We start from the raw sequence: 17,414 nt of genomic DNA, 5'->3' as shown, positions 1-17,414 counted from the left end.
AGAAATAGGCAGACTTTTAGACAACTTTGAAGCCTAATTTCATATATTTGGTCATTTTTTTAATCATTTAAATTTGGCAGAACGCCAGAGCACAGTTTCAGTCACGTTGCTTAAAGCCAACTGGAGCTCCAACTGGGATTTTAAGCCGTCCGCTCCCACTTCCTCTCCGCCGAGGGTGTAAAATGTACATAACAGAGAACTTTGATTTACAGGTTAATATCCTTCATTAATTATTGGAGACAGCCTGAGGGCCCGCATGAAATTTTAACAATCCCGCTGAGGAAAGTGTGTAATTTCATAGGCAACTGCATTTATTACAAGTTTTAAAGCAGATTTTTTTAATTTAAGAGATTCTGCACATCTGTTGACCCTCAAATCACAACCCAAACTGTCTTATAACTGCTTAGCTTTAACCCTCCTGTTGCCCTCCCAGGTCAAATTGACCCCGTCTGTTCTGATTGTTCCTTCTTTCCTTCCTCCCTCCCTCCCTCCTTCTTTCCTTCCCTCCTTCCTTCCTTCCTTTCCTCCCTCCCTTCCTTCATCCCTCTGTCCTTCTTTCATTCCTTCCTCCCTCCCTCCCTCCCTCCTACCTTCTTTCCTTATTTCCTCAGTCCTTCCTTCCTTCCCTCATTTCCTTCTTTCCTCCCTCCCTCCTTTCCTACCTTCCTTCTCCCTCCCTCCCTTCCTTCCTGTCCTTCCTCCCTTCTTTCCTTTCCTCCCTTCCTTCCTCACTCCTTTCCTTCCTTCCTCCCTTCCTTCTTTCCTTCCTCCCTTCCTTCCTTCCTTCCTTCCTTCTTCCTCCTTTACTTCCTTCTTCCCTCCTTTCCTCCCTCCTTTCCTTCCTCCCTTCCTTCCTTTCTTCGAGGACAACAGGGGTACTCTTCGTAAACAGGGGATCAGATCTGCACCTGATGGGCTTTTTTCTTCTTGAGTCCGGCGGTAAAGCAGGGAGGGTCACACTCCTGGTCCAGATCCGTCTTCATGAACTCTTCGATGGTCAGCTGACTGGTGGGAGTGTCCTCGAACTCTGTAAGTCTGATTACAGGAAGAGCATCAAAGAATATTAGGATTAAATGATCAAATGAAGACAATAAAATAAAAGATGCTGCTCATTTATTGTTGGCAACCTTAAACATCCTGTTGTCCTCGAGTCAAAGAAGGAAGGGAGGAAGGGAGGAGGAAGGAAGGAAAGAAGGAAGGAAGTAAGGAAAAGAGGGAGGAAGGAGGGAAGGAAGAAGGAAGGAAGAAGGAAGGAAAGGAGGGAAAGGCGGAAGGAAGGAAAGGAGGGAGGAATGAAGGAAGAATGAAGGAAAGGAGGGAGGAAGGAAGGAATGAAGTATGAAGGGAGGGAGGAAGGAAGAAGGAAGGAAAGAAGGGAGGAAGGAAGGAAGGAAGAAGGAAGGAAGGAAAGGAGGAAGGAAGGAAGAAGGAAGGAAGGAGGGAGGAAGGAAGGGAGAGAGAAGGAGGGAGGAAGGAAGGACAGATGGAAGGAAGGAAGGAAGGGAGGAAAGAAGTAACAGTCAAAACAGACGGGGTCAATTTTAACAGTCAGAGTTTTAATTGGGTCAAAAATCATCAACAAACTTTCAGCACTCACCTTTTTCTCAGCGTGCTTTCACACACTTTTACGACACCAACGATTTCTTTGATGGTGCGGCGAAAATCGTGCATGCGTGCTGCAACGAGGAGAGCTGAAAGATACGAGAGAAAAATGAGATTTAGCTAAAGGGAACAAATGGCTACTTAATTCACGACACCGTCACCGATCATCCAATGACTAGACATTATTCATACTGTAATATGTATAAACTCAACCTGTATCATCAGTAGAAACCACCTCCCTCCCTCCCTCCCTCCCTCCCTCCCTCGCTCCTTTCCTTCCTTCCAATATCTATACCAATAGGCCCAATATCTTTGGGTTTTGAACTGTTGCTCTGACAGAAAAAAAAACATTTAAAGACATCATCTTGAGCTCTTGGGAATCGGCCATTTATCACAATTTTAAAACATTTTATAGACTAAATGAATAACTGACAAATTGACAACAATCATCAGATTAACTGATAATAACAATCTGTACTTGCAGCCCTTCTGACTGTTACTATGTGGAGTATTTCATGTGTTTCTGCTTGTGCACCTTGCAGACAGGATGGATGCACCTCCAGCCTGCAGAGCCAACAGTCCGCCCCCACACACACACACACACACACACGCACACACACGCACACACGCGAAAACACAGCTAAAAAAAAAAAAGGAGTAACAACAACACTAATATTATGCAATGAATTGCAGCGCGAGCCTTGAAGGGGAACAGTTATATAAGCGTCATTAGAGTTGCCTGTTAAAAGATAGATGCATGCTTCTACTACTTCTAACAGCCTTTAGGAGTGAAGTGCTGGCTCTTAACTCTGCTGAGGACCTTCTCAAACATTTCACCGCCATTAACTCCAAACCACATAAATGCAAAAGTTCCTTAAATGCACTAGTCGTTTATAACTTTACATCTGAGACCCTTCGTGGCGTTAATTCGTGGAAAGGAGGGAGGAGGGAAGGAAAGAAGGAAGGAGGGAGGGAGGACAGACGGAAAGGAGGGAGGAAGGAAGAAGGAAGGAAGGGGGGAATGAAAGAGGGAAGGAAAGGAGGGAGGGAAGGAAGGAAAGGAGGGAGGAAGGAGGTAAAGGAGGGAGGAAAGGAAGGGAGGAAGGAAAGGAGGAAGGAAGGAGGGAAGGACATAAGGAGGGAGGGAGGAAGAAGGAAGGAAGGAAAGGAGGGAGGAAGGAAGGGAGGAAGGAAAGGAGGGAGGAGGGAAAAAAAGAAGGTAGGAGGGAAGGAAGGAAAGCAGGGAGGAAGGAAGGGAGGAAAGGAAAGACGGAAGGGAGGAAGGAAAGGAATGAAGGATGGAGGAAAGAAGGAAGGAAGGGAGGAAGGGAGGAAAGAAAGAAGGGGTCAATTTGACCCGGGAGGACGACACAAAGGTTAAATGTAATATGTAGAACAATTGTATTCCATTACCTTTATTTAATATAAAGTTATAATGTAAGATCATGCCAAACTAGTTGATATGGTGTTTTATTGACTATTTACTGTTTTTAACCAAGTTGAATTATTTGGTACAAAGTTTTTATGGTTACACCATAAAAAAAAAAGAATGTGTGCAAGTTATTCATACGTTTATTTTCACATTTTAACCCTTTAATCCTCCTGTTGTCCTCGAGTCAAGGAAGGAAGGGAGGGAGGAAGGAAGGAAGGATGGAAGGAAGGAAAAGAGGGAGGAAGGAAGGATGGAAAAAAGGGAGGAAGGAAAAGAGGGAGGAAGGAAAGAAGGGAGGAAGAAGGAAGGAAAGGAGGGAGGAAGAAAGGAAGAAAGGGAGGAAGAAGGAAGGAAAAGAGGGAGGAAGGAAGTAAGGGAGGGAGGAAGGAAGGAAGGAAGGAAGGACGAAGGAAGGAAAGGAGGGAGGGAGGGAGGAAGGAAGGAAAGAAAGGAGGAAGGAAGGAAGGAAGGAAGGAAGGAAGGAAGGAAGGAAGGAAGGAAGGAAGGAAGGAAGGAAGGAAGGAAGGAAGGAAAGAAAGAGAGAAGGATGGAGGGAGAAAGGAAAAGAGGAAGGAAGGAAGGAAAGAAGCTAGGGGGAGGAAAGAAAGAGAGAAGGAGGGAGGGAGGAAAGAAGGAAGAGAGAGAGGAAGGAAGGACAGAAGGAAGGGAGGAAAGAGAGAGGAAGGAAAGAAAGAGACGGAGGGAGGGAAGAAGGACAGACAGAAGGAAGGAAGGAAGGAAGAAAGGAAGGAAGGGAGGAAGGAAGGGAGGAAGGGAGGAAAGAAGGAACAGTCAAAACAGACGGGGTCAATTTGACCCGGGAGGACGACAGGGAGGTTAACTCCTTTAAATTTAAACTAAACCACATGGACACAAATAAAAAACGTTCGTATCATTAAAAAAACATTTCTAAATTTTTCTGCCCTTTAAAAACTTTTTCCAGATGCATGTTTTTGGTCTGCCGAGATATTTGCATCATATTTGTGTACAAACTTTTTTTCCTCCCTCCTTCTTCCATCTCGGCGTAGCCTTTTCAATGATTTATGATAAGCAATTAATTATTCAGGCAATGCAGCAGAGGAACAGAGAAAGTCGAAAATTGAAACCACGAACGGTAAACATGCACGGAGTAGAAGAAGAAGAAGAAGAAGAAGAAGAAGAAGAAGAAGAAGAAGAAGAAGTCGGTGATTCAAATTTCAGGACGTCTTAGCTGGTAATGCGTCAAAGCCGAGTTTATTCAGGGTTGACAACAGGAGAGAAAAAAACTAACAAGGAGAGAAGAGAGAGAAGCTGTGAGCTCGGCTGCACTAAACACTCAGAGGAGGAAGAGGAGGAGGAAGAGGAGCAGGGTGGCCTCGCCCTCGGGTGTTGTTGGCTGGCGAACAAACAAACAGTAAATATACTAAATAGTGAGACGTGCAGAGGAGCGGCTGCACCTGTTGGTGGATGAACCTCACTTTCTTCCTTCTTTCCTCCCCACTTCCTACCTTCCACCCTTCCTTGTTTTCTTTCCTTCCTCCCTTCCTCCTTTCCGTCCTTCTTCCTCCCTTCCTTCCCTTCCTGCTTCCTCCTTTCCTTCCTTCTAACTCCCTTCCTTCCTTCCTCCCTCATTTCCTTCCTTCCTCCCTTCTTCCTTCCTTCCTACCTTTCCTCCCTTCCTTCCTCCTTTCATTTTTCCTTCCTCCCTCCCTCCCTCCTTCCTTCCTCCCTTCCTTCCTTCCTCCTTTCATTTTTCCTTCCTCCCTCCTTTCCTTCCTTCTTCCTCCCTTCCTTCCTTCCTACCTCCTTTCCTTCCTTCCTCCCTTCCTTCTTCCTTCCTCCTTTCCTTCCTTCCTCCATTCCTTCCTCCCTTCCTTCCTTGACTTGAGCACAGCAGCTCGGGTTAAATGTGCATGTGTTAAATTATTGATCTGTTTTTACTTTCTCTCCTACAGGAAGAGGACAGGTGTCAGGGGTTTATGAGTATAGAGCAGGGGTGTCAAACATGCGGCCCGCGGGCCATAACAGGCCGGCCGAGGGGTTCAATCCGGCCCACTTTCCTTTCTGTCTTCTTTTCCTTCCTTCTTTCCTTCCTCACTTTCTTCCTCCCTCCCTTTCTTCCATCTCTTTCCTGTCTTCTTTTCCTTTCTTTGGTTCGTCTGTCCTTCCTTCCATCTTTCCTTCTTGTCTTATTTTCTTTTCTTCCTTTCTTCCTTCCTTCCATTTGCCTGTCGTTCCTTCCTACCATCAGTCCTTCCTTCCTTCTTTCCTTTCTTCCATCTGTCCTTCCTCCCTTCCTTTCTTCCATCTTTACTTCTGGTCTTCTTTTCCTTCCCGTCTTCTTTTCCTTCCTCACTTTCTTACTCCCTCCCTTTCTTCCATCTCTCTTTCCTGTGTTCTTTTCCTTTCTTTGGTTTCTTCTGTCCTTCCTTCCATGGTTCCTTCCTTCTTGTCTTATTTTCCTTTCTTCCCTTTTTCTTTCCTTCCTTCCATTTGCCTGTCCTTCCTTCCTTTCTTCCATTTTTCCTTCCTTCCTTCTTCCCTTTCTTCCATCTGTCCTTCCTCCCTTTCTTCTTTCCTTTCTTGCCTGTCGTTCCTTCCTTCCTTCCATTTTTTCTTCTGTCCTTCTTCCCTTTCTTCCATCTTTCCTTACGTTCGTCTGTCCGTCTTTCCTTCCTTCCTTCCTTCCTTCCCTCCATCTTTTTAATGGTCCGGCCCACATGAGGCTGTCTGTGGCCCTTGAATGAAACTGACTTTGACCGTCCTGGTTTAGAAAACGACGACTGAAGCTACTACTTCTTTTTTTAACGGCGCCATCTTGGAGCTGAAACATCTGGCTGTTAAATATAAAACACTTGTGAGATATAACATCAGCTAATTTTACCACTGGAGAATTATCCTTTAAAATTCTGCAAGTGCAAGTTTCCCATCAAAAGGGGGCGTGAATGATCCAACAGCTATGAGTCCGAGCCCCCCCCCACCCTTCTCTCCTTTCGGCAGTCGGAGCCTTTATTTCCAGACATCTTGGATCTGGATCTTCTTCTTCCTCCAGATGAATCCGCCTCACCTCTCATCACTCTCTGCCTTGTTTAAAGAATCATGTGTTTGAGTTTCCCCTCTTTTTCTTCTTCTTGGGTGCATGTGTAGTCTATGTGTGGTCGATCCTCTTTCCTGGTTTTGGGTCTTGGAGAGGAAGTGTGTGGTGAAGGTCCAACCAAAATTAGGCAGAAGTTGAAATGTGATCTTTGATTTGCTCAGTATAGATTTTCCATAGTGTCATTTTACTGTTTCTACTTCAGTCTATTCTGCACATACAATATCTACTACATAAGGCTCAGTGATAAATACAAGTAAGACTGAATGCTCCTGAAAATGTCAAATGGTGTAACCACAAAATAATGATAGATATTACATATTTTATCACCTACAGTGTATTTAAGTGGACTTATACTAATAATGACTTCATTTAAAACATGTAAATGGTTCCTGATCTCCATGATTCCCCAGATTAACCCTCCTGTTGTCCTCGTGTCAAGGAAGGGAATAAGAGAGGAAGAAGGAAAGAAGGAAAGGAGGGAGGGAGGATGGAAGGAGGGAAGGGAGGAAGAAGGAAGGAAAGAAGGAAGGAAGGGAGGAAGAAGGAAGGAAGGAAAGAAGGAAGGAAGGGAGGAAGGACGAAGGAAGGAAAGGAGGGAGGGAGGAAGGAAGAAGGAAGGAAAGGAGGGAGGAAGGAAGGAAGAAGGGAGGAAGGAGGGAAGGAAGGAAAGGAGGGAGGAAGGAAGGGAGGAAAGGAAAGGAGGAAGGGAGGAAGGAAAGGAAGGAAGGAAGGAGGGAAGGAAAGAAGGAGGGAGGATAGATGGAGGGAAAGAAGGAAAGGAGGGAGGAAAGAGGGAAAGGAGGGAGGAAAGGAAAGAAGGAAGGGAGGAAGGGAAGGAAGGAAGGAAGGAAGGAGGGAGGGAGGACAGATGGAGGGAATGAAGGAAAGAAGGAGGGAGGGAGGAAGAAGGAAGGAAAGGAGGGAGGAAGGACAGGAGGAAGGAAAGAAAGAAAGAAGGAATGAGGAAGGAAAAGAGTAGGGAGGGAGGGAGGGAGGAAGGAAGGAAGGAATGAAGTAAGGAAGGAAGGAAGGAAGGATGGAAAGGAGTAAGGAGGGAAGAAGGAAGGAAGGAAGGAAGGAAGGAAAGAAGGAAGGTATGAGGAAGGAAAGGAGGAAGGAAGGAAGGAAGGAAGCGATGAAAGAAGGAAGGAAGGAATGAGGAAGGAAGGAAAGGAGGGAGGGAGGAAAAGAGGAAGGAAGTAAGGAGAGAATGAAGGAAGGAAGGAAGAGAGGGAGTAAGGAGGGAGGGAGGAAAAGAGGAAGGAAGTAAGGAGAGAAGGAAGGAAAAGAGGAAGGAAGTAAGGAAGGAGGGGAAGTACAAAGGAAAAAATAAAGAAAGAGGGAGGAAAGAAGGAAAGAAGGAAGGAAGGAAAGAAGGAACAGTCAAAAGAGATGGGGTCAATTTGACCCGGGAGGACGACAGGAGGGTTAAAGTGACGGGACACACTCAAACCAAACACTCACTTTAACCATTTAAGCCCACATTAAAGCCCTCACTGGTCACCTGTTAGCTTTCATATTGATTATAAAGTTCTTTTATCTGTTTATAATGGACGACACCGCCTGGCAACAGACTACTTTTCATTTATGAAGCGAGACCTCTCAGATCCTCCACTTCTTCTCTTTCAGCCGTCACGCTCCGCAGCCTCCACTGAATCTGAGAGCAGCTGAAAATATTGATATTCATCCATTTAATCTGCCTTTTATGTGGTGTTTTATTATTTGGTTTTATTATTTAAACTTATTGTATTTATCGTCATCATTTTATTCAACATTTTACTGTTGATCATTACGCTTTATTGTGCTCTATTGTATTTTTATTAGCGTTTTACTGTTACTATAATCTATTTATTCTGTGTGTATTTGTTATTGTTATTTTTACTGCTTGTATTCCCTGTAAAGAACTTTAAATTACATTTGTTTGAATAATGCTCTGTTTAAATAAAGTTTTATTTACTGATTTAACTCTGCAAACATCGATGTCCTCGAGTCAAGGAAAGAAGGAAAGCTGGAAGGATGGAAGGAAGGATGGAAGGATGGAAGGAATGATGGAAGGGAGGAAGAAGGAAGGAAAGATGGAAAGATGGAAGGAAGGAAGGAAGAAGGAAGGAAAGGAGGAAGGAAGGATGGAAGGGAGGAAGAAAGAAGGAAAGGAGGGAGGAAGAAGGAAGGAAGGAAAGATGGAAGGAAGGAAGGGAGGAAGGAAGGGAGAGAATAAAGATGGAAGGAAGGAAGGAAGGAAGGAAGAGAATACAGAAGGAAGGAAGGAAGGAAGGAAGGAAGGAAGGAAGGAAGGAAGGAAGGAAGGAAGGAAGGAAGGAAAGAAGGAAGGACAGAAGGAAGAATGAAGGAAAGGAAGGAAGGAAGGAAGGAGGGAGGAAGGAAAGAAAGAGAGAAGGAAGGAGGGAAGGAGGGAAGGAAGGAAGGGAGGGAGGCTTGATTTCCACAGAGCAGAGACTTTTCATCTCTTTGCTTTCCCAGATTTTTCCTCACAGAAGAGGAACCAGGAATCCTGCTGCTCCGAGCCTTCATCCATCCCTCATCATCACCAGCTGTAAGAACAATCCTTCTCACCTGCTCCGCAGAGTCCGGACGGCCGTCGTCCCGTGTGCATCCAGTCCCTCTTCATCCTCTGCACCAGCCTCATCGCCGTCATGGAAACGTCGTGGTTCTTCTCCCCGAACTCAAGCAGCTGGGCGAAACGAGGAATATAGAGGCATGGATCTGGAGGAGAAGAGATTAGTATAAGACTTGTTAATGTTATATATTCAGATACTACTTAAAATTATACAGTGTTTACTCCTTTAATTACACTAAAGAGTCTATATATTCAGGCTCATTTCATTCTCTCTTCAAATCACTACAAATGTAAATTAAATTTGACAGAAAGTTCGGCCACAGTCTAAGGATAAGGTAACTGGTTTTAGTAAACATCTGGATCCAGGTGCAGACTGAATAACAGTTTCAGGAAGGAAGGAGGGAAGAAGGAAAGGAGGGAGGAAAGAAGGAGGGAGGGAAGGAAGGAAGGGAGAAAGAAGGAAGGAAAGGAGGGAGGAAAGAAGTTAAGGGAGGAAGGAAGAAGGAAATGAGGGAGATAAGAAGGAAGGAAGGAAGGAAGGTAAGAGGGAGGGAGGAAATAAGGAAGGAGGAAGGGAGGGTGAAAACAAAAGAGGAAGGGAGGAAAGAAGTACAGAGGAGAGAAGGAAGGGAGGAAGAAGGAAGGAAAGGAGGGAGGAAAGTTTCTTCACCCTGCAACATTTGACATTTTGAACATTTTCACACTTTCACTTGAGGTTAGAAAAGAAGTTTGTTTTCAATCCTATCCAACTTTATTTATATAGCACCATTTTAACAAACAAGGTTTCCAAAGTGCTGCACAACAAGATAAAACAGTAGAAGACTACTGTATGTAAGAAGCAACTATCTGACTTTTTAGTTCTTAGTTTTTTAGTTTGCAGTGAAGCCTGAATATATAACATGCACTTAACAAGTTTCAGTGTTTACTCCTTTAGTTAAACCAAAGAGTAGGGCTGGGTAAAAAAATCGATTTCATTTAAATTTTGCATAATCAATTCATAGGGCATGAGATCGATTTTTCCCCATGAAGTTTTCTTTTGGAATTTTTTTTTTTTTTATAAAGCTTTATTGGTTGGCATCATTTACAGAAACAATATGTTTTGAAACAGCAGTAGTAATATGAAAATAGTGAAACAAACAGATATACAGCGTTAGGGCTTACTGTAATAAACAATGCAGTGATGTAATGTTGTAGTTCAAGTTCACTTTTACCTGCAATTCCTTTCTAATTTCAAAATTGCACTTTTGAGACTTGAGACAGTTTTATTTACAGCTCAAGTTTAAACTGTCCAATTTACAAGTTTGCAGTTAAAACCTGTTTGTTTAATGTGAAGAGAAAAATAAAGTACATTTGTATTTTTGAGCCATTTTCATTATTTAAGAGCAGATTGAATCGATTCAGAACCTTATGAATCGAAATCGAATCGATTTAGGAAATTGGCTACGATACCCAGCCCTACCAAAGAGTCTATATATTCAGACTTATTAAATTCTCTCTTCTTTATTCAGCAGGATAAAAAATTTTTTAAATGAAATAAATCACTAAACATGAATTCCTATTAAATCTGACAGAAAGGATGAAATCATTGATGTTTAGTACAGATCTGATCTAGAATGCAGATCTAAAGAACAGTTTCTTCATGCTGCAACATTTAACACTTTTAACATAAACTACTAATTTAACTTGAGCTAAAACAAGACCAATGATTAGACTTTGGCTCCTGCGTCTAAATATGCATCAACTATCTGACTCGCTGGTTTTACAGCTTTCAAACCTTTAATTTAACGTTTAGGTTCATTACTGTAATTTAACGTTTAAGACAACATGAGTACAGATGTGGATCCAGAACAGTTTCTTCACACTGCAACGTTTAACATTTTCATCTTTTTTTTTTAATAAACTCGTTTAACCTTTGTGTCGTCCTCCCGGGTCAAATTGACCCTGTCTGTTTAGACTGTTCTTTCCTTCCTCCCTTCCTTCCTTCCTCCCTTCCTTCTTTCCTCCCTCCCTCCTTCTCTCTTTCTTTCCTCTGTCCTTCTTTCCTATTTCTTTCCTCTGTCCTTATTTCCTTCCTTCCTCTTTTCCTTTCTCCCTCCCCTCCTTCACTTCTTCCTCCCTCCTTTCCCCTTCCTTCCTTCCTTCTTCCCTCCCTCTTTCTCTCTTTCTTTCCTCTGTCCTTCTTTCCTTCCTTCCTCTTTTCCTTCTTTCCTCCCTCCCTCCCTCCCTTCTTCTTTCCCTCCTTCCTCCCTTCCTTCCTCCCTCCCTCCTTCCTTCCTTCCTCCCTTCCTTCCTTCCTTCCTTCCTTCCTTCCTTCCTTCCTTCCTCCCTCCCTCTCTTCCTTCCCTCCTTCCTCCCTTCCTCCCTTCTTTCCTTCCTTGACTCGAGGACAACAGGAGGGTTAAACACAACATAGTTAGAATAGAATAGAACAGAAAGCTTTATTGTCATTATATTTGACATATAATGACATAAGAGGTGCCACTCTATTTGTGCTTTTAAGGCAAATAAAAAAACACACACAAACACACACACACACACACAGAGAGAGAACACAGAATAAAAAGATGAGATTCAGCTATAATAGTATAACGTGGAGGGTAATGATCCAAAGTGCTTCACACAGAGGAGAAAACAAACAGCAGCAACATCAATAATAAAAGTACATGATGATATAGACTCAGAGCTCCTGGTGAGAACAGCACCAACCTGAGCTCCTCTTCTGTAATGTAACATGAGCTTAGAAAACATTACCGTATGTAATATGAAGCGACTATCTGACTCACTTGTTTTGAAGCTTTCAACCTTTAATTTTACATTTAAAGTTAGTTACTGTAATTTAACTTTTTTAAGCCGACATAGAAAACAAGTCTTAAAAGTTTCTCACAATCATGAAAAAATCTGCTGACGAAAAAACAAAAACTCCCAGAGAGAGAGAGAGAGAGAGAGCGTGCATCACCAAATATAAACAAAACATATTGTTACATGCTGCAACTTGTAGCTCTCTCCCTCTTTCTCTCTCTCCCTCTTTCTCTCTCTCTGATTAACAGGAGAGGAGGAGAAGAAAACACGATAAAAGGAGTGCAGACAGGCCCAGCATGCTAATAGCAACAAGGACTTGGATCATATCTCTCTGGGTGACACCCTCCTGTTGTCCTCGAGTCAAGGAAGGAAGGGAGGAAGAAGGAAGGAAAGGAGGAAATAAGGGAGGAAGAAGGAAGGAAAGAAGGAAGAAGGAAATAAGGGAGGAAGAAGGAAGGAAAGGAGGGAGGAAGGAAGAAGGAAGGAAAGGAGGGAGGAAATAAGGAAGGGAGGATGAAGGAAAGGAGAGAATAAGGGAGGAAGAAGGAAGGAAAGGAGGGAAGAAGAAGGAAGGAAAGGAGGAAATAAGGGAGGAAGAATGATGGAAAGGAAAGAAGGAAGGGATGAAGGAAGGGAGGAAGGAAGAAGGAAGGAAAGAAGGAAAGAAGGAAAGAAGGAAAGGAAAGGAAGGGAGGAAGGAAGAAGGAAGGAAAGGAGGGAGGAAAGAAGGAATGAAGGAAGGCAGAAAAGAAAAGAGGAAGGGAGGAAGGAAGGAAAGAAGGACAGAGGAGAGAAGGAAGGGAGGAAGGAAAGGAGGGAAGGAAAGAAGGAGGGAGGGAGGAAGGAAGGACAGAAGGAAGTGAGGAAAGAGAGAGGAAGGAACAAAAGAGAGAAGGAGGGAGGGAAGAAGGACAGACGGAAGGAAGGAAGGGAGGAAAGAAGGAACAGTCAAAGCAGACGGGGTCAATTTGACCCGGGAGGACGACACAAAGGTTAAAACAAAACTCTGTCCAATAAACCGGCTGCTTGTGTCGTGTGTTTACGAGCCTTGTACACTTGTTTTTGGAAAGAAAGGAGGAAATGCAACCAAGTAAAGTTTTCCATTTCTGGTCAAACCACGAAAAAAGAAAAAAAAGAAGCAATTTTTCTTTGACTAACAGCCTGATTCAAATTAATACAGATTTAAACATATTTGCTCCACTAAGCCTCCCAGTAAAACCAGTCTCCTACCGCTGGCTGCTAATTAGCTCCACTGGAGAAGTCGAGGATTAACATTTTTACTCAAGTGCACCTTCCTTCGCTTCCTTCGCTGCAGCCTGTTTCTCATTCTGAGTCTCTGTCCAGATTTTCTCAGCTGGCGAAAAAAAAAAAGCATTCGAATGGGCAGGCGTCCAATCACAAAGCTCCGCTGCTCGAATCTCTCGCTGCACAAATGTCTCTGTGTGTGCGGAGACGCAGCGAATCAGAAACTCTGTGGAAAAAAAACACTTCTTTTTCTGATTCTGCTGAGGGGAGAAAAACTATGAGAACCACCTGCTTTTACCATGAAACAGTCTGGCAGGCGGCCAAATTGCCTTTAGTCTTTTATTTTTAATCTAAAAAAAAAAAATTATTTTACCATGCTAAGAAATCTAATTTAATAGTGAAATTAGAGAAGTCTTTTTTTTTTTTTTTTCCCTCTGTAGCCAGGAGACACAAAGAGAAAAGGAGAGTTTCATGCCCCGGCTATGACAGTGGAGTCAAATATCTTTGAAGTCAGTGGCTGCGTTTTAAAGAGCAGTCCAGTGGAAAGCTGGTAGAGCCAGCTGGTAATAAGATCCAGGCCGATCCCTTCTCTCTTCTCTCTCTCTCTTCTCTTTCCCCCCCCCACCCCGAACCCCTCCGCACCATGTAATGATACGTCTGCAGAGCTGGCCATCACTACTCTGGAGTGTTTTTACTGGAGTGTCTGTAAATGTAGAGTCTCCATTGAAATACAGGCTGCTTAAGAAGAAGAGGAAGAAGAAGAAGAAGAAGAAGAAGAAGAAGCAGAAGCAGGATAAAAATGGACTTTTAAAATCCTCTTTCACTGTCCAATGTAAATCAATGTGTGACGCTCAAACAGCTCAGGAGTTCTTCTGTGATGGAGGGCTGTAGTCTACTGTATTTTTTATTTTTTTTATATCTTCTCCTATGTGCCCATTTCCCCCCCTTCAACCTGCCTCGCCTACTTCTATTTCTGCTGCCCACATTCCCCAAAATTACTCCGACCCCCCACCGGAGACGGGCCGCGAACTTGCTCCTTTCAATCCAACGGTGACATGAATAGCATTAAAAATAAAAAAAAAGGTGTTATCATTCAGCTGTGTGGGGGGGGGAGCTGCACCCATCCCTCAAAAGACGGACTTGGGAGGTCACAATGTATTCTGGTTTATATTCTGTGATTGTGAACGTAGGAATCTGTCTCTGAGTTTTCTTTCTCCTCCGTCATCTTTAACAGGAAGATATCAGTTTGTCAGGTTCTCATCTAAATCTGATCGAACTCTTCCAAAGCTGCTGGAAATATTTTAATTTGATGATATTATAATGTCTGTGGGAGGCATAATAAACAAATTATAAAAAAATATGTAATCAAATCCTGCTGGACGCAATCATATAAACTAGACAAATGTGGAAGAAGTATTCATATCATTTTACTTATTAGCAGCTAAATGTACTTTTACTTTAATGTTTTAACTATGTTTTTCTTCTTATACTTATGTCACTTTCATTAAATAGTAATTACAATAACACATGGACATTACAGCTAATGTAACCCAATGGATTGAAATGACAGTGGCTGGAAAAAGGAGATAGAAGCTCCATTAAATGCATTAAAGTCACTGCTTGGACTAGTTATATTTAGTCATGGTGTTAATATTAGATAAAACTGTTCCTACATCACATGCTTGCTTAATTATATTATTATTATTTGAAGTTAACTCACACAAACACAAATTTGATGGGGTTTTTTTAAGCAAAAATAACCAAGATTCACAACTTTCAACTTTTTAAATGTTAATATTTTCTGTTTTTCTATTAAACTTGGTATCTTTGAGTTTTGGACTATTGAACAAAAACCAACACGTTTGAAAATGTCACCGTGAGCTCTGGGGAACTTAATCAGTTTATAGGTCAAACTATTCATGTAACAGAAAATATGAGTAGATCAGTTGTTAATAAAAAAAATGAATCATTGGTTGCAATCGTACTACTGTGGCTACAACCTAAATAATCAGAGTCTCCAGGCAAACACAGTGTGGGAGGACTTGATGTTATACAACTACATTTTACTTGTAACAGAGTATGTTTACGTTGCTGTATTGCTACATTTAAATACTTCTCCCACCACTGGACTCTGGTTTTTAGGAGGGGTCGTATTTTTTTGGCCCATTTCAACCAATGTGATGAAAAAAAAAAAAAAGGATCCAGTAAGTCAATATAATGAGAAACTATCTCAAAATAAATAAGATAAGCCATAAGATAAGCTATTATATTGAGATACTAAGTCATTATTTTAAGATACTAAGTCATTAATTGGAGTTACTAAGGCATCATTTTGAGATAGTTTCTCATTATTTTGAGATTCTAAGTCATTTTAAGATACTTTCTCATTATTTGTGATAGCATCTCAAAATAATTAGGTACTAAGTCATTATTTTGAGATGTCATTTCATTATTTTGAGAGTTTGTCATTTTGAGATACTAGTCATTTTGAGAATGTTTCTCATTATTTTGAGATGTTATTTAATTATTTTGAGATTCTAAGTCATTATTTTAAGATTCTAAGTCAATATTTTAAGATTCTAAGTCATTATATTGCGATTCTAAGTCATTATATTGAGATTCTAAGTCATTATATTGAGATTCTAAGTCATTATATTGAGATTCTAAGTCAATATTTTAAGATTCTAAGTCATTATATTGCGATACTAAGTCATTATATTGAGATACTAAGTCATTATTTTAAGATTCTAAGTCATTATATTGAGATACTAAGTCATTATATTGAGATTCTAAGTCATTATCTTAAGATTCTAAGTCATTATTTTAAGATTCTAAGTCATTATATTGAGATTCTAAGTCATTATTTTAAGATTCTAAGTCATTATTTTAAGATTCTAAGTCATTATATTGAGATACTAAGTCATTATATTGAGATACTAAGTCATTATTTTAAGATTCTAAGTCATTATATTGAGATACTAAGTCATTATTTTGAGATTCTAAGTCATTATATTGCGATACTAAGTCATTATATTGCGATACTAAGTCATTATATTGAGATTTTAAGTCATTATTTTGAGATTCTAAGTCATTATCTTGAGATTTTAAGTCATTATTTTGAGATACTAAGTCATTACTTTCAGATATTAAGTCATTATTTTTAGATTCTAAGTCATTATTTTAAGATTCTAAGTCATTATATTGCGATACTAAGTCATTATATTGAGATACTAAGTCATTATTTTGAGATAATAATTCATTATATTGAGATACTAAGTCATTATTTTGAGATAATAATTCATTATATTGAGATACTAAGTCATTATATTGAGATTCTAAGTCATTATTTTCAGATTCTAAGTCATTATCTTAAGATTCTAAGTCATTATTTTAAGATACTAAGTCATTATATTGAGATACTAAGTCATTATTTTCAGATTCTAAGTCATTTTCAGATTCTAAGTCATTATATTGTGATACTAAGTCATCATTTTAAGATTCTAAGTCATTATATTAAGATACTAAGTCATTATATTGAGATTATAAGTCATTATATTAAGATACTAAGTCATTATTTTGAGATTCTAAGTCATTATTTTGAGATTCTAAGTCATTATATTAAGATAATAAGTCATTATATTGAGATTCTAAGTCATTATATTAAGATACTAAGTCATTATATTGAGATTATAAGTCATTATATTAAGATACTAAGTCATTATTTTAAGATTCTAAGTCATTATTTTGAGATTCTAAGTCATTATTTTGAGATTCTAAGTCATTATTTTGAGATACTAAGTCATTATTTTAAGATTCTAAGTCATTATATTAAGATAATAAGTCATTATATTGAGATTCTAAGTCATTATATTGAGATTCTAAGTCATTATTTTGAGATTCTAAGTCATTATCTTGAGATTCTAAGTCATTATATTGAGATTCTAAGTCATTATTTTGAGATTCTAAGTCATTATCTTGAGATTCTAAGTCATTATTTTGAGATTCTAAGTCATTATTTTGAGATACTAAGTCATTATATTGAGATACTAAGTCATTATTTTCAGATTCTAAGTCATTATTTTCAGATTCTAAGTCATTATTTTCAGATTCTAAGTCATTATTTTCAGATTCTAAGTCATTATTTTGAGATTCTAAGTCATTATTATGAGATACTAAGTCATTATTTTCAGATACTAAGTCATTATTTTGAGATTCTAAGTCATTATATTGAGATACTAAGTCATTATATTGAGATTCTAAGTCATTATTTTAAGATTCTAAGTCATTATATTGAGATTCTAAGTCATTATTTTGAGATTCGAAGTCATTATTTTGAGATTCGAAGTCATTATTTTGAGATTCTAAGTCATTATATTGCGATACTAAGTCATTATCTTAAGATTCTAAGTCATTATTTTGAGATACTAAGTCATTATATTCAGATTTTAAGTCATTATATTGCGATACTAAGTCATTATCTTAAGATTCTAAGTCATTATTTTGAGATTCTAAGTCATTATTTTCAGATTTTAAGTCATTATATTGCGATACTAAGTCATTATTTTAAGATTCTAAGTCATTATTTTGAGATACTAAGTCATTATATTGAGATTCTAAGTCATTATTTTGAGATACTAAGTCATTATTTTGAGATACTAAGTCATTATATTGAGATTCTAAGT

At 39.9% G+C, this 17,414-nt stretch overlaps 1 protein-coding gene across 1 annotated transcript in view; it reads right to left on the bottom strand.

Moving 5' to 3' along the window:
• LOC134001234 (transcription factor IIIB 90 kDa subunit-like) overlaps positions 1–17,414 on the bottom strand; it is a 153,935-nt gene that overhangs the window by 85,311 nt on the left and 51,210 nt on the right. The window contains exons 7-9 of the mRNA XM_062440802.1: positions 8,685–8,834; positions 1,598–1,691; positions 909–1,035 (exon numbers count right to left, since the gene is read on the bottom strand). Coding sequence (XP_062296786.1) covers positions 909–1,035; positions 1,598–1,691; positions 8,685–8,834 — 371 coding nt within the window. The remainder of the gene's footprint in view (positions 1–908; positions 1,036–1,597; positions 1,692–8,684; positions 8,835–17,414) is intronic.

This window comes from Scomber scombrus, chromosome 19 (genome assembly GCF_963691925.1).
Source record: "Scomber scombrus chromosome 19, fScoSco1.1, whole genome shotgun sequence".
NCBI classification, from domain to species: domain Eukaryota; kingdom Metazoa; phylum Chordata; class Actinopteri; order Scombriformes; family Scombridae; genus Scomber; species Scomber scombrus.
The sequence above is the reverse complement of the archived record's forward strand: the minus strand, read 5'-3'. Positions and strand labels throughout refer to the sequence as shown.